Source organism: Phoxinus phoxinus (assembly GCF_949152265.1).
Source record: "Phoxinus phoxinus genome assembly, chromosome: 25".
NCBI lineage: Eukaryota > Metazoa > Chordata > Actinopteri > Cypriniformes > Leuciscidae > Phoxinus > Phoxinus phoxinus.
Window position 1 is genome coordinate 6,159,317 of NC_136900.1, and position 18,439 is coordinate 6,177,755.

An 18,439-nucleotide genomic window follows, 5' to 3' on the forward strand; every position below is an offset into this window, starting at 1 on the left:
TTTACATTGATAACAGGAAAATGACTCAAGAAAGTTTGTTTCGGCTGTACAGCAGATCTAGAAGAAAATAATGTCATAGTCCAGCTTAAGTAAGTTCAGAGTTCATTAGGGCTGCACAATTAATCGCAATGAAACTGCACTCGATTTGGCAAAGGCTGTGATTATTTTATGTGCAGTTTGTCAGTGCAGAACGGCTGATCGGCAGTAAATGCTGCTCCATCTGAACACCAGAGAGCGCAAACACGCCAAATATGCCCCGCCGCAGAAGTACAATAACACGCATCATTCCAGCAGATCCCTGTCGCTGTAGCGGAATAAACAGAAGATTGAAACGCTTTGATTAAACATGACTAATGAACACACAACTGCCTTATTCTGTATAAGAAGCCACATCACCTCACAGAAGGATGAGCTCAACTGTCGTTATGAAGTTTGGAGTAAAAGGATGTTATTAAATGTCTTTTTTTGGACAAGAGTGTCCAGTATTTTTGGACAGAAGACGAGACAAAAAAGACAAACGAATTACGGGAATACTGGATTTTAAACAACAAAGAAATGCCACAATTTGCCCCAAGTGCGTAATCTAGGTGTGATGATTGATAATAGTCTGAAATTTGACAGGCAAATTGCCTCTGTAGTGGGCTCTAGCTTCTTCTATTTACGCTCTCTCTCCAAAATTAAATCTTATCTCTCTAACGCCTCTTTAGAGGTTGCTGTCCATGCCTTCATAACTTTGAGGCTGGACTATTGCAACTCTCTATATTATGGGGTTGCTAAGACTCAAATTTCACGCCTACAAGTCGTTCAAAACGCAGCAGCGAGATTTCTGAAGGGATGTAAAAAGTTTGAGCATGTTACACCCCTTCTGAGATCCCTACATTGGTTACCGGTTCAGTATAGAATTGAATACAAAATTCTATTGCTGGTCTACAAATCACTAAACAATCTTGCACCATTATACCTGTCGGACCTACTTCACTTATATACCCCCAAGCGAGGGCTGAGATCGGTAAACAAATTCCTTCTTCAGATTCCCAGAACCCGCTTGAAAAATAGGGGAAATAGAGCGTTTGAAGTAGCGGGCCCCACGTTGTGGAACAAACTCCCAATCCAAATTAAAATGGCCTCCTCCTTATCTGAGTTTAAATCTGCTCTGAAAACTCATCTGTTTTATTCAACTTTTAATATGTAATTGGATGTTGTACTCACTGATCCTAAGTGATCATTGTTTGTTTTATTGTATATTTTATTGCAATTTTTGTACAGCACTTTGGTCGGTTGTCAGCCGGTAGTAAATGTGCTCTATAAATAAACGGAACTTGAACTTGAACAATTTAAGAGCTTGAAGCAGATATGAGGGAGAAACGCCCAGAAACACCTCATACCCGCTCACAAGTATAAGGTGCTTTCCTTGCCATTATAATACCCCACGATTATATTCTGTAATATTTGATTATAAATAATGCCTAGTGCGGTGGCTGCGATATACTTAAACCTACTAACATCCATTGCCATGATATGTGGAATGGACTTGCCATGTTTCCATTAACCGATGTTATGTGGCCATTTCGCAATAGTTTTATCGATATTTAGAAAATATCGCAAACGTTTTGCACAAATCTGTAATGGAAATCCTGTGAGTGTGTGCAGGGCGATCTCTGTTTTTAGGTTTTGTACTAACCCGTCACAAGCAGTGCAGTTCATAAAAATAAAAAAAGGCTAACAATACAATGAGTTTACCAGTTTCTGGGTCCAAATGCTCTGAGTCGATGTTGTAAGTCGATGTACCATCACAAGAGACTTGGAAATATATTATTAAGGTTGAAAAGTTACCTAGAGCTGCTTTAATAATATCAAGCTACCATAGATGAATCTGCAAATTTTACAAATCGATTTGCATTATAGCTTGAGGCAAGACAAATGTACAAAATCATATTTTAGGATACCTAACATGTCTGTGATATTTGTTTATCTTATATTTACTTGCAAGAATGTAGCCCCTACCAAACTTGTACACACCCTTTAGACATAGGCTTTTATTTGATATTTGAAAGTCCGCATCGGTCGGGCATAGGGTTGCCACCTTTGATTTGTGAAAAACCGGGACACTCAGATTATTATTATTTTTTGGGGTCTGAGTTGTAGGTTGTAAATGGTATTTTCTTTGACACTGGAGGCTCATCCGATTTTGTTGTGTTATCCTCCTCGTCCGTCTCCCCCCATTTCACACAATAGATGTAAATAGACAGTTTTTAAAAAGCTAGCTAGCAACTAAACTCACACTGTATCATCTTGGATGTGTGTTGATGCACGCGCGCGACCGACCCACAGGCAGTTGCTAGGCGATAAGTTGAGATTCCAATCAAATAAAAGTAAACGCCTGGCATTGGCCAATCCACTGTTTTACCCGTTTTTACCCGTTTACGGACACAGGATTGGATGTACTGTACACAACTATGAAGAAAACACAGTAACAGTAGACGGAAACGGTTTAATTTGAAACCAGGAAATTCTACTTTAGAAGTACATTTTCACAAAAAAACAATTTGTGTCCCGGGAAAGAATATTAATTTTCTGGGACTGTCGCTCAAAAAAGTGAACAATCCCTGGAAAAACGGGACGGGTGGCATCGGGCACCCCCCCTCCTCCTTCAGCTCACGCCAGCGAGAAAACGCTGGCCCAATGTTGATCCTCGTTCTGCCTTTAATGCGATCACTTTCTCATTTCCTCTTTTGCTTTCCTCCGACAAAACCTTTGCTTTCTTGCTTTTCTGTGCTGCTTCGTCCATGACTATAACATTTGGCAAACAAACGCTAGTTTGGCTCGCACGTCCGATTTTAAGGAAGTGACGTATATGCCGTAAAGCAGTCGAATTTTGTAGTTCTCTGTTCGCCGGTTACTACCCGAAACCCGAAGTTTAAAAGTACGATTAAAAACGCTACAGACCCCGTCAGGCTATGGCAGACGTGTCATTCAACATATTGTAAGTCGATGTACCATCACAAGAGACTTGGAAATATATTATTAAGGTTGAAAAGTTACCTAGAGCTGCTTTAATGGAGACCAGCAAAAACTTGTGAAATGCAATTCTCATGTGTGTATATATATCACTTAGGGATGCTCATATTGACCGTTTAACCGTTAACCGAAAGTAAAAATTTTGACCGATTAATACTATCAGTTAAACGGTTTAGAAGTAAAAAAATAAGTATATATATTTTTTGCTTTTTTCGTAGTTGTTTGTTTGATCATTTAAAAAAAAAAAAAAATACGGGTCACAGACACTCGTTAATTTTATTTTTATTTAATGCCAATTCAATATTATAATCTTATCAGTTAACGGTTTAATAATCGGATAACAAGCGGCGGTTGTCGGTCGGGAAAATTAACCGAAATGAGCATCCCTAATATCACTGGATTATTGCATTCTTTGCAAAAGGAATGTTTGCTAATTTGTCAAACATCTCTGTGATTTAACTTTAGCACAATATGTTTATATTGTATTTCTGATTGTGTTTTGGTTTCCTCACAGCGGCCGCTTTCAGCTACAGCATCTCTGGTGTGGCTGCCGTACACATCTATCGACCAGCTCTTAAGAAACCTCAGTGAAAGTCAGATCAATGAAAAGGTGAAACATTGTTCACTTGCATTTATCATGTTCATTTCTTGTTTAAGTTTAGAAACTGGTGTTCTCATCTATTTTGATTACTAACGTAAGTGATTCAGAAATGATGGAATATATATTAAAAAAATTATAAAGTTGTTGATTTATAGGTATAGAAACTGTTTAATATACAATAGGGGTGTAACGGTATTCAAACCAAACAGAAAAAGCGTGATATACCACCCCGCAGTATGTACCGCAATACTCTCATGTTGTACAGAACGCAGCTGCCCATTGTTGAGGTTGACCTCGCTTTACCTTATGTCACAACTCATTTTTCTTCCATGACATTTGATTAAATGGTAATTAAGGGTGTAACCATAAACGTACTTGTCCCGCAAATTTCCTTGTCTTTGCGTGTACAAGAAGAATACAGCTTTGTAGCCAATAATCAAAAGAAGCTCTGTTTTTGTTACTTTCGATAAGAAACGGTGTCATTTTTCACATGTCTGTTTTATCACAAAATTCAAACAATAAATGCTGTTTTGATGGTCTTTAATGTGGCGGACCGATCACTATATAGGCGCCTCAGTTTAAACAGCAGCGCGTGAACGCGATCATCTCTTCCTAATAAACATGAATGAACATCTGAAGGTATGTTGAAAGATACGGTACAACTTACTGAAACGTATTAGATCTCGTCTAATCGCTGTGTATCAACGACGGAAAGACATCAGTCAAACAGCGTAGAGCCTCAGGCAAGTCATTCAGTGTCTATATTAGCCTATATATTAATGATATTTTACATAACCTGTTAGTGATGTCTTGATTATTTAAAATCTGTCATGAAAATGACAGCCAGTGTGTAAATGATTATATTTCAACAACGAATTGGAGTAAAAACATATAATTAAATTTAGAAGTTAACGCTAAAACTACCTTGTGCACATTACATGTTTGCATAAAAAATGTGATTTGAGAGTTGATTATTATATCTAAAAATAACTGGATTTAGGCTAATAGTTTGGGCCCTGTTGTCAACCTTTATTATTCAAAAGAAACGTTTAATTTAAAGCTGAATTTATTTAAAGACGGAGAAACAAGTTCGCTGTACCGAACCGTCAGTTTTATGTACCATCACACCCCTAATATGAGTGTAGGGCGAAGTTCTGCACGGTTCTTATTTAAACCCACACACAAACACCTGACTCATTATCTGCCAGCAGCACTCATTTAATTCTGTGCTGGACCCGTTTAACATAAAGACTGCGATCTAAACCATACCTGCATTAACAAAATTTAAGTACATCAAGTCAGCTTTTACAGCAATAAACAGGAAAATTATGCATTTCGGCTCTTGTTCAGTGTTGATTCAGTTCAGATCATCAATTATTAAACTAGTTCATTTAATCTATAAAGCAGTTCTGCAAAAAAAATGGATCGTCCAGCTCAGTTCTCATACAACAGCGTCAGTACAAGTGACTGTACTACAGTCAGATCAATAGTTTTATTACATGTGCCATAATCAGAGATGAAGGTTACTTAAGTTTTAAAAACATCAAATGTGTAAATAAAATAATATATGCAATAAACTTTATTTGACATTTAAAGCTATTTGATCTGTAGTCCGTCCAAGCCATTGATCCCTGCACTGCAATTGACAAATGTAAATAATTTTCCAACCATTATATCAAATATTAGTAGTTAATGCGCCGATATGCAGGACTCGGGTGAAGGGAGATCATCTGAATTATGTTTTTAAGCATTAAGGTGTATTTAATAAATGAATGATCTGAAAAGCGCTTAATTTCAGATTAGTAAAATTGTTACAATGTAAATTGTTACAATTATATTAAACATTAATTTTTCATCCCTGATTCATAAATTAGGTTTAGTGTAGCACATAATGTAGGTATACTGCACCATAATGAAAGCTCATTTAAATTACAGCAGACCTAGAGTAATCTATTTGTTGACATTTGGGTCAGTTGCACCATTTGGGATTTCCCAGGAAATCGCAACACAAATCATGCTAGAGTAATTACCGCTAGGTTCTCCACAGAGGGCTGCGCTTGTCCAACCGCACGTTTAACTAAAAGTAAAGAGTGATGATTCAATTGTAGCTCTGAGAGATTTCACTGTGGGGAAAAAAAATTCCAGGCTTAACTTTTTGGGAAAGGTACTTAAAAAACATTCAAGGCTTTACTAAAAACATTCAGGTCTTAAACTTCAGAAGCCACTCTAAGCCCCTTTCACACAGCGCGTTGATCCCGGGAAATTGCCAGAACGCATTCTGTGTGAACGCAAACACGACCTGGGATGGATGCCGGGATTGATGCCGGGTTGGGGACCTACCGGTAGTAACATTGCCATGTTCAGTCCCGGAACGCGCGCTGTGTGAACAAAAGCTGTAATCAATGCCGTGTCGTAATGATGACGCTGAAGCCGGGATCGTTCGCCAGCGTAAAAACTGTACGTAATGCGCTAGTTTATGATCGAATCAGAGAAAAAAAATGCGAGAGGGGCCTGGCGCGTGTGCTGGCATGTGTGTAAAAACATTGGCTCTGATTGGCTACCATGAAACATGACTCTGCCTTAGGCAATCATAATCGCTTACATCGTTATTAACCCACCTCCTCACTAGCTGTGAGCCAGGGGTGCGTTCGGAATCGGATTACACAGTTTATTCAATCAATGCATATAATGCACCGCATTTAACATCCAGTAACGTTAACGGCGTTGTAACGACGGGAAAAGTAATTAGTTAGATTACCCCGTTACTGAAAAAATAAACCGTTTTTCCAAACACTTGGTGGTCTGACATTTGGAGTGTTTTGAGAATTCAATATGTCCAGCCCAACAGATTTCTCTTAAAATCATCTCTATTTAGAATAAATACACTTTTGGATCCTATAGAAATAAAATATTCCAGCAATCTGACTTATTGGTTGAAAATTAGATTTGTCTGTACAAAAAAACAGAACAAAATATAACTACATAAAATTATAATGGAATTTCAACTAAAGATGAGTAAGCAATTTGATGAAAATCTGCTGAGGACTGTAAGTAATTAATTTGTATAAATGTCAAAGTATGATGACATTCTGCATGTATGGCTTCTTGATGTTCTCTGGCTTCTCTGTCTACAGATGTACAAGAATCTGAAAGATAAACTATCAGAATATCACAGACTGGTGGATCAGAGCAGCAGACACAGACTTATGGCCCGTTAACCGCCGCTCACAATTTTCTTTTCGGATGTTTAGTATGAGGAATGTAGATGAAAATGAAGTTTGTTGGTGGTGTGTAGTTTATGTCCCATGCTAACAATGGATGGAAAACATTTACTCCATCAATGATTTGATGTGTGTCAGATCAGTCTCTTGATAAGATAAAATGTGTATTTTTATAAAGACATTGTTAATCTTAAACTTTGTATGTTGTACTCTTGACTTAACTGGTGTGATTTGAATTAGGAATGAAATAAAACAGTTTTGTTTAATTAAGATGTGTAATGTCTTTACTTTATAACTTTACTTCGTTACATTTTTCTATTTCAGTCCAAAAGGAGCCTATTTTGAAAACAAGCTGCAAAAACCACTCATTGAATATAAATGTATAAAAATTTATGGGTCTGAATGTACACACAAATTCTGGTTTAGTACGCACCTGTTTGAAGTCACTGCTCAGTATGTTTCTGGTTTTGCAGGGGGGAAAAACAAAAAATTTTATTATTATTATTATTTTGAACAGTGGTATACTGAACATACTATGCAATGTCTTTAAATTAAAAATAAAAGTTAATATTCCTGCAATCGGCAGCAACACACACTGCAGTTTATGGTGCTGTTTGTAATTGGGGGAAGAGATTAGAATTATTGCACCCAATTGTAATTCGCTGTGTCTATTTGACATGTCAACATTCATTCATTAAAGAGGCACCCAGTGCCACAGCAATAAAAATGACTGCCCACTGCTCCGGGTGTGTGTGTCCACGGTTTGCAGTGTGTGTTCACTACTCACACTAATTGCACATTCACTAATGTGTGTGCACTAATTTGGGCAGGTTAAATGCAGAGGACAAGTTCCGAGTATATGATACAATACTTAACCTTCACGTCAGAACAAAACAAACAAATTCGCTTAAAGCCTAGTTCACACTACAGGATTTTAAGCCCGATTTAAGCCCGATTTGCAAATCGTTGAGCTCGAAGACAGGTCGGGTTGTTATCGCGTGCAAATCGCGGGGGAGTAGCGGCCGATGAACGCTCGCCAATCTGTTAGTATGAAAGAGCCAACAACGCATTAAAGACGCTCGCAGACGCCTCGCAGACGCCTCGCAGACGCGTCGCCGAGCCCAGAAAAATATCTAGCATGCTAGATATCTGGAGCTGTCGCACGACTCAACCACATGTGATGCCATGAGCTACAGCCAATCAGAGCAAGGCATGGGTTGAGGTCACTGGGAAAATACCGTTTATATACTGTCTATGGGATTTTTTTTTTTTTCAGAGCAAATCATCGCACAAACAGTTTGCAGCACTAATTTCTTTCTGACGTCCATATTCAAACAAAGACTCGCGTGTTGTGCACTTGTGTTCTTCTTCGCTGGGTAGTGGCGCGCGTGCTGTATTGCGTCATTTCCGGTTCGTTTTATCGCGTGATTTCTTCGTGATAAAACGTGGTTTGTAGACAAGATAGAATCGTTGGCTGACAGAGTTGTTGTCACCTTGTGTAGTGAGTTACCTCCTGTTGCGGATCAATCACGTTGTGTCGTGTGGTGTGAACAGCTCAACAACTTGAACACTCCTGATTTCACAGAGAGCAAGTCATGTAGTGTGAACTGCACAGTTCAGCCCAACGTTTTAAAATCCTGTAGTGTGCACTTGCCTTTAGTCTGCTGAAAGATTTTGTATTTTCAGTGATCAGATTTATTTACATTGTGACTGTGTATCAGATGTAATCCACTCTGTCTGTGTCTGCAAAGGTGTGTACCAAATGGCCCATAAAGATAAAAGGCCCATTCAGATGTATGGCCCACAGAAACTGATTGGTGTGAATGAATAAAAAGAATCAGCATTGCTCAGAATGGATTAGCAAGTTAGATGTGACCTCCTGTGGGAGGTCCTAACAGGTTTCTATTATTTGTAGCCCATAGGCTATGTCTTCATGTATAAAGTTCTGTCTCACAAGCAGAACTTTGGGTTAAGATTGTTGAAGGGCAACATGATAACATCGCTGCTGAAGGACTGCTACACTACAAACCTTCAATAAATTATTATTTTATGTATTGGAGAAATCTAATACATTGGCGAACCACCCATACCACTGGTCGGCCAAATACAGCAAAATCTAACAATTTGGCGAGAGCCAGCCAGGAGAGACTGACAAGAAGAGAACTCACCAACTGCAACAAGGAGTAAACGGAATAGTTTTAGACCAGTAAAGATTTGTAGTGTAGTCACACATACTGTGTATTGTTGAGAATTTTAGGCTTGGGCCTTTTTCATAAGTCTGTAGGAACCTTTTAAATGATTTAGTTAATTCTCCTGAAACTGTAGGAGCTAGAGAAATAAGTTTTATAGCTTGGCCCTGTTCTCTTGAGTCTCTAAGAGTCATTTAGGAAAGAGGTTTGGTCCGTTCTCATGGGATTGTAGGAGCTATTGAAATAAAGTATAAGTTTGGTCCTTTCTCTGGAGTCTGTAGGAATTGTTAAAGAAACAATTTAGTCCGTTTATTTAGAGATTGTAGAAACTGTATCAGGTTTGGTCCTTTCTCTGGAGTCTGTAGGAACCTTTTAAGAAAGAGGTTTGGTCCGTTCTCATGGGATTGTAGGAGCTATTGAAATAGTTTGGGACTGATGTTGCTGCAAGAACTGGTCATTCTTGACTGGGTGCTAATTCAGTAACCAATATTGTAGTTTTGAATTAAACATTCTAATTGTGTTAGAAACTAGAAGTTTATTTTCCTTCTGATGAAAGATGCAGAAAGATTGAAAGTCTAATAAAAAGAAAGTTGATAGATGGTAAGAAGTTTAAGGGCTGTCTGATTGGAAGAGATTTTGAAGGGGAATGGGAGAGCTTCACTCCGACGAGGCGAGTGAAGATTATCTATACTACGGAGAGTATAGAGGTTCGCTGTTTGTTTAAAACAGCAAAAGTGAAATGTGCTCTGTGGGGGCGTCCGACGTGTACACCAGAGGACGTCCCTGGATTGTAGGTCCAGTGGCACCGCAAACCTGCTCAATCACTTCCATCTCAGATAGGGTTTTAATTATTCTTATTTCTTTTGATTATTTTAATTTCTTCTATGTAAAGCACTTTGAATTACCACTGTGTATGAAATGTGCTATATAAATAAACTTGCCTTGCCTTGCCTAATGTCTAAGGGACAAAATTAAACCAATTCAGGTTAGGACTCAGAAAGAACTGTCAGGAGTTTTCTTTTCTAGAAATGAAACAAAGAAAATTAGTTTAAAAGTGAATGTTTTGTTTTGAATGTAGGATTGAAAATTAAGTTGAATTTGTAAACTAATGATTTGTCTGTGTGACTGAAATGGTCAGTCTAAAAGACTGCTGAGAATGTAAACCGAATAAGCACACGTAACGGCTCTAACAGCTTTTGTTTTTTTTCCACACCTCTGAGAGCACTTCTCCTGTACTTGCCATGGCTGAGTCTGCTCTAAAAAAATGGTAATGGCCCTGCACTGAGGCCAACAACAGAAAGACATGGAACGGAACCTCCAAATGTTACCATTGATCAGACGATGGACAATTTGAATGCATATTTGGGCAAACGGCTGGGAATGAAGAAGTGCCATGATGACATAAGCCAGAAGTACAGCATCAAGCACTCAGGCCCCATCCACACTACTGCGTTTTCGTTTAGAAACGGAGACCTTTTGCTACGTTTGCACCTCCCGTCTAGACTACAACGGCAAAAACGAAGAGCTAAAACGGAGAAGTTTAGAAACGCTCTGACCCCGTTTTGCGTTTTGAATCTCCTGAGGGCGTTTTAGTGAAGACGGTCAAAACGGAGGACATTAGAAACGATGACGCAGAGGCTCACGCTCGACTCTATGATTGGTTGTCATCAGTCATGGCGTATCCTTCCCTGCTTCGTCAGACACCCATCACATGACCCGTCCCCGGAAATAAAACATACAAAAACAGCCTGGACTGCGTAACGTTCGTGACTGCAACATGGATAACGAATTCCAAGCGTTACTGACGTTGATGTCTTTGCTAGCAGCTGTTGTGCAAGTAAATTCTGCATTTTATAATGCTACAACTGCCTACATGCGCCTGTTTACACCGGCACGCGCATGCCCAGTGTTGGTGAATGGTCACGTGATCCACGTTTTCAGTCGTTTTAATGTGGACGGAGATCAATTCTAATACACAGCTAAAACGCTGGTGTGGACGGAGATCGTATTCGTTTTAATTCTCCGTTTCCAAACTAAAACGCAGTAGTGTGGATGAGGCCTCAGAGAGTGGACTATGGGCCTTGCCGGACATTAAAAGGGTTTACGGAAAGACACTTCGCTTAAGGACAAACACTAAGAGAGATGGATTATCTGTTATTCTGGACAAACAAATTCGGCAACATTTGCAGAAGTGTGAGGCTGACAAACTACATCGAGAGATCAATGCGGAAAAGGAAAAAGTTCGAGCACTTGCTGAACAACTACAAAATGAAAAGAAGGAAAAAGAAAGACTCTTGAATGATAATGACAAGCTGTTAAAGTTGCTTTCTGGACAACAAAATCCCATAAAATCTAGCAGCAAGATAGAGAAAGAGTCACTCTATCAATTTAAAGACCTCAAGAAGGTTCAACAACGTCATTATCTGCTAGGAGAAAGTGACAGCAGCTCGACTGGGAGCCCTGATGACAGTGATGTTGAACCTGAGACACATGCTCATGTCACCAAGAAGAACAAAAAGGTTAGACTCGCTCCTGTACTTGTCAAAAACAGAAGGACTGAAGTTGAAATTGACAATGAGGAGGAGTACGAGGAGGATGATCAGAGAAAAACTCGCATTGTGACAAAAGTGGTAAAGAAATATGTTCCATATAGAACATATCAACCAGCTTCTCCAGAGCAAGTTGACAAATGGTCAAAAGAATTGCCAGACGTGTACAAGCAACCACGGAAAGCTTGGCAATTTCTTCAACGCTTACAGAAAATCTACAATTTACATCCACTAGACGGAGTAATGATTGCTAATGTATTCATAAATCATTGATTTTCTTCTTTACACTCATTTATAAACGAGCATTTTCTATTTTTCCAGCGTGTGAACATATCTCCGATACTACTCTCTATAAAAAACAATCGGATTGCTTTGATATCGCTAGTTATATCCAACTTTCCGAACTTCCGTTACTATCTCTAACGTTTGCACGCGTGGTCTCGCCTAACGACCGTCTTATTTACACTCGAATCACTGAAATCGCTTTGTTTGTGTTGGAGTTTGTGTTTGTGCTTCGAATCGCTTTGTTTGTGTTTGGAGTTTGTGTCTGTGTTTCGAACCGCTTTGTTTGTGTTGGAGTTTGTGTTTGTGTTTCGAATCGCTTTGTTTGTGTTTGGAGTTTGTGTTGTGTTTCGAATCGCTTTGTTTGTGTTGGAGTTTGTGTCTGTGTTTCGAACCGCTTTGTTTGTGTTGGAGTTTGTGTTTGTGTTTCGAATCGCTTTGTTTGTGTTTGGAGTTTGTGTTTGTGCTTCGAATCGCTTTGTTTGTGTTTGGAGTTTGTGTTTGTGCTTCGAATCGCTTTGTTTGTGTTGGAGTTTGTGTTTCGAACCGCTTTGTTTGTGTTGGAGTTTGTGTTTGTGTTTCGAATCGCTTTGTTTGTGTTTGGAGTTTGTGTTTGTGTTCGAATCGCTTTGTTTGTGTTGGAGTTTGTGTTTGTGTTCGAATCGCTTTGTTTGTGTTTGGAGTTTGTGTTGTGTTTCGAATCGCTTTGTTTGTGTTTGGAGTTTGTGTTGTGTTTCGAATCGCTTTGTTTGTGTTTGGAGCTCCGTCGAATTGATTCATAAATCCTTGATTTTCTTCTTTACACTCATTTTTGTGTTTCGAATCGCTTTGTTTGTGTTTGGAGCTCCGTCGAATTGATTAATAAATCCTTGATTTTTTTTCTTCGTTACACTCATTTATAAACGAGCATTTTCTATTTTTTCAGCGTGTGAACATATCTCCGATACTACTCTCTATAAAAAACAATCGGATTGCTTTGATATCGCTGGTTATATCCAACTTTCCGAACTTCCGTTACTATCTCTAACGTTAGCCCGCTAGCATTTGCACGCGTGGTCTCGCCTATCGACCGTCTTATTTAAACTCGAATCACTGGAAGGATACGGGTTCTATCCATGATTTCAGTCCTAAATTAGTAGTGATATTGGTAGCATCACTGCTAATTTATTGTTCATCTGTCATAATGGCGAATACATCGGATGTGTGTCTACCTCTGAGTGCAGGTGAGGACGCGTTTGAGCTGCATTCGGTGCGGTTGGAGCTGGAGTCCGTGGAGAAGCAGATCCGTGATCTGCTGGGGAGGCAGGCCGAGCTGCGAGACCGACGATCAGCGCTTGAAGCATCACGCGCCGATGCTCACAAGTCAGTGGTTAGTAATGCGAGCCAGGACCAGAGCAAGGACCTCTCCGCCCCTCCCGGTCTTCGAGATCTCCACCCAGAACCGCTTCTCCCCTCTTTGCGAGACAGAACGCGACGACGCTGTGATCATCGGCAGTTCCATGGTCCGGCATGTCCGCGCTACCTCAGGTAAAGGTATGGTGCGCACTCACTGGTTTCCTGGTGCTCGTGTTCTCGATGTCGCTGCGCAGGTCCCCGAGATCCTGAACGGTGACGAGCGCGTCGGAGCTGTCGTGCTGCACGCGGGGGTGAACGACATCAGGCTGCGGCAGACGGAGGTTCTGAAGAGGGACTACAGGAGCCTGATCGAGACGGTACGCAGAACATCGTCTGAAGCAAAGATCGTCGTGTCTGGACCGCTTCCCACGTACCGACAAGGACAAGAAAGGTTCAGTAGATTGTTTGCACTAAATGAATGGTTAATGTCATGGTGTAATGAACAGAGACTGCTCTTTGTAAATAATTGGAATCTGTTTTGGGAGCGACCTAGGCTCTATCGTGCTGATGGCCTGCACCCCAGCAGAGTCGGAGCGGCTGTTCTGTCGGACAACATCTCCAAGACGTTACACACCATATGACTAGTAAGTCTAAGTCCAAATCACATTCTTTGCTGTCCCAAATTAATTGATATAAGTACCAGTGTAGAACACTTTATAGAAACTGTGTCTATTCCTCGTTTAGTGAGGCCAAACAATAAATCTACTGTAGGATCTAAGAAAAATCTAATTGTGATTAAACCAGAAAATCTCAATATTAGTGAACAAAAACAATTTCTAAAGCTAGGTCTTCTAAACATTAGATCGCTTACACCTAAGGCGGTCATTGTAAATGAAATGGTCACTGATAACAGCTTCGATGTACTCTGCCTTACTGAAACCTGGCTTAAATCGAATGATTGTTTCGGTCTTAATGAGTCCACTCCACCAGGATACGGTTATAAGCATGAGCCCCGTCTGATTGGTCGTGGCGGCGGTGTTGCAACAATCTATAGAGATATTCTTAATGTTACTCAGAAAACAGGCCACAGGTTTAATTCGTTTGAAGTACTTGTGCTAAATGTTACGCTCCTAGATGTAAGAAAGAAATCCCTATTATCTCTAGCCTTGGCTACTGTATATAGACCACCAGGGCCTTACGCTGATTTCCTAAAAGAGTTTGCAGATTTTCTCTCAGATCTATTAGTCAATGTCGATAAGGCAATAATTGTTGGAGATTTCAACATACACGTTGATAACACAAATGATGCGTTAGGGGCTGCGTTTACAGATTTATTAAACTCCTTTGGGGTCAAGCAAAACGTTAGTGGTCCCACTCATCGTCTTAATCATACTCTAGATTTAATTATATCATATGGAACCGATCCAACCGATATGGATATTATACCGCAAAGTGATGATGTCACTGATCATTACATGGTAACTTGCATACTACGTACGGCTGAAATGTGTCATGTTGCGCCGCGTTATCGACCAGGCAGAACAATCCTTCCAACTACTATAGATAGATTCTTGAATAGCTTACCTGATCTATCTCAGCTTCTCAGTGAACCCAAACAAACAGATGAGCTAGAGGAAATGACTAGCAGTATGAGCACCATTTTCTCTAGTACATTAGAAATTGTTGCACCAATTAGATTAAAAAAGGTTAGAGAGAAAACTAAAGCACCATGGTACAACAGTGCTACGCATGTTATCAAGAGAGAAACTCGTAACTTAGAGCGCAAATGGAAACAAACAAATTTAGAGGTCTTTAGAATTGCGTGGAAAGACAGTATGTCACGTTATAAAAAGGCTCTAAAAGCAGCCACGGCTGAGCATCTCCGCAAACTAATAGAAAATAACCAAAACAATCCAAGGTTTTTATTTAACACCGTGGCTAGATTAACAAATAAACAGACATCACCTGAACAAAATATTCCGTTACATTTTAATAGTAATGATTTCATGAATTTCTTAACTGAGAAAATAGAAAGCATCAGAAACACAATTGTAAATGTACAATCTTTGACAGCGTCTTATGATTCAGCCTCAATTATCGCCCCTCAAGAACAACTACAGCGCTTTACAACTATAGGACAGGAAGAGCTAAATAAACTTATCACTGCATCTAAACCAACAACATGTTTATTAGATCCAATACCCACTAAACTACTGAAAGAAGTGTTACCTGTAGTGGAAGAGCCTCTTCTCAATATTATTAACTCGTCTCTATCTTTAGGACATGTTCCAAAAACATTCAAGCTGGCAGTTATAAAACCTCTTATTAAGAAACCACAATTAGATCCAAATAACCTAGCAAATTACAGACCCATTTCAAATCTTCCATTTATGTCTAAAATACTAGAAAAAGTTGTGTCCGCTCAACTGTGCTCTTTCTTGCAAGAAAACGATATCTATGAAAAGTTTCAGTCTGGATTCAGGCCACATCATAGCACAGAAACTGCGCTGGTTAAAATTACAAATGATTTACTTTTAGCTTCTGACCAAGGCTGTATCTCAATACTAGTTTTACTCGATCTTAGTGCTGCGTTTGACACTATAGATCATAAAATACTCTTAGATCGACTTCAAAATTACACTGGTGTTCAGGGACAGGCATTAGGCTGTCCCTTATCATTAAAGATAACGTCAGTAAATTATGGAGTGCCGCAGGGATCTGTATTAGGCCCCCTGCTATTCTCAATTTATATGCTGCCACTTGGTAATATTATTAGAAAACATGGAATAAGTTTCCACTGTTATGCTGATGACACTCAATTATATATTTCATCAAGACCAGATGATAACACTAAATTATCTAAAATGACAAAGTGTGTTAAAGATATAAAATATTGGATGACGTGTCATTTTCTTCTATTAAATTCAGATAAAACGGAGGTATTACTGATTGGTCCAAAAAACTGCCCACAAAACCTCTTACAATACAACCTTAATCTAGATGGACGTCCTGCTACTTTATCCTCTACAGTAAAAGACCTGGGTGTTATACTAGACCGCAACTTGTCTTTTGAAAATCATATTTCAAATGTCACAAGTTTTCACATCTAGCTCCTAAACTCTGGAATAGCCTTCCTGATATTGTCCGAGGTTCAGACTCGCTCTCCCAGTTTAAAACTAGATTAAAGACGCATCTCTTTAGCCAAGCATTCACATGATGCATCTCATACCTTTTATACTACAGTTAAATCAGATCAAATGCATTCATATTATGAACAGCAGCTACGCTAATTATTTCCCATCTGCCTTTTTTGTTGTTATAACTCAAATAGAGTTCGTCAGCTCCAGTTATGTATCCAGCCTCTCATGGAGACTTCAGATGCCCCAACGCCTGTGATAAGACGACTTGACGCCTGTGAAGAGACGACCCAACGCCGGCAATATGTTATGCCCTAAATTTTATGATTAACTAACTATTTTTGTATGAATATTTTTGAAATGCATTTTCTGTAAAGCTGCTTTGAAACAATATGTATTGTGAAAAGCGCTATACAAATAAACTTGAATTGAATTGAATTAATGTGAACTTAAGAGACAATGACCAAAAGAGGCTAACTGAAAGTGTTGAAAACAGGGTAGGTAGTCTCAAGAAAACAATGAGGCTGGATGGGATGCTGTACGAACATTCTTGTTTGAACTGAAACCTGCCGAGGTTAATTGGGCTAGAAGTACCTGGAGAAAGTGTTGCAGAGTTCGAAGACCGCTTCACACAAATTTGGTTGGAACATGCTGGTTTAAATGACAGCGAGGATCTTGACAAGGACACTAGCATGCCTCTGAAAACTGCCTTTGTAAATGGACTGAAACCTGAAATTTCAAAATCCGATATGACGACTGGGACAGTGTTGGAACGTCTTTTAATCCGATTGTGGAGTGGTCAGCAAAGATTGAAAGAACACATGAAGTCAAACTCAGAGCATTGCGATCAAAGACCATGTCATACCACAAAAAGAAAATGTGGAATGAGCATAAAGAAAATGAAGATTGTAGACATTCAAAAACTCAAGGAAGATGCAGGTATTGCAACGAAGAAGGACACTTTGTTCGTGATTGCAAGCTGAATTTAGAACATCAAAGCGATGACAGGGAAAACCTGTTGAAAAGGTTTCCAGCCAAACAAAAACAGACTCTGCTAAACGCTGTTGAGCCGCAGGGAAACGGAAGAGCCTGACCCTGGTACCAATGGGTACGGTGCATGTACCCATCGGTACACGTGCACGTACCGATGGGTAACCGGGGGTCCAGGGCCGCCCCCGAACTATTCTGACCCCCTGATGTCACTCCTGTGGCCCCACTCGATCGCCCCATGAGCTTTTTTACACACTTTTCGCCTTTTTTACCACTTTTGCAAAAAATATTCACAACCGTGTACCAGTGGGTACACACAGACCACACTCTGGCCCCGGGCCACTGATTTTTGACCGGGTCCCTCTGTGCCCGGCCTCGGTAGTCGCCCCTCTGTGCCGATTTTGCCAAAAAAAACGCCCCTCACGTTTTCACGACATTCCACTCTCCCGGGCGTACCCATTGGCGCATGTTGACCTCTCTCTCTGGGTTTTCTTGACATTTTCTACATTTTCAGCAGACTGATCCTTCCTAAAGTGTGAAATCACTTGTAATAAGAGATGTCTTACTGTTGCATGTTGGGATTTCGAAGAAAAAAAACCCACCTCTCACCTTTTTAAGACATTACACTCTCCCGTTCGTACCCATGGGTGCATGCTGACCTCTCTCTCTGGGTTTTCTTGACATTTTTTTCCAATTTTCAGCAGACTGATCATTACTTAAGTGTGAATTCTCCTGCAAAATCAAATTTTTACTTTCAAAACAATGTTATTTCTTCTCAAAATGGTATTTGTAACAAATGTTGATATTCATGAGTACATGAGAACAGATGCATTTCACTAATGATCCTTCATGTCGATTTTTGTTCATTTACTTTATACCAATTTGTATTAAAGCTGCCGTCGGCAACATTTTTTTTGATCAAATTCAGTGAAATTGACACTATAATCCGACAGAACAACATAAATAAGGTGGTTTTAGAAAAAAACCCGAGCTTCTAACTCCACCTTGAGCGTGTTATTTTGTTTTGCAAAAATCCACCGCTCCCGGATCATCGGGTCTAAACAGTGAGATCTGACTGTCAATCACAGGTCGTGCACAAATCACAGATCCCCCTCCC

At 39.7% G+C, this 18,439-nt stretch overlaps 1 protein-coding gene across 2 annotated transcripts in view; it reads left to right on the forward strand.

Annotated features, from left to right (window-relative positions):
• nup160 (nucleoporin 160) overlaps positions 1-7,106 on the forward strand; it is a 54,315-nt gene extending 47,209 nt beyond the window's left edge. For both annotated transcript variants that reach the window (XM_079603147.1, XM_079603146.1), the window contains exons 34-35: positions 3,533-3,628; positions 6,754-7,106. In XM_079603147.1, the coding sequence (XP_079459273.1) occupies positions 3,533-3,628; positions 6,754-6,837 (180 nt within the window). In that variant the 3' untranslated portion in view covers positions 6,838-7,106. The remainder of the gene's footprint in view (positions 1-3,532; positions 3,629-6,753) is intronic.
• The last annotated feature ends 11,333 nt before the right edge of the window (positions 7,107-18,439 follow it).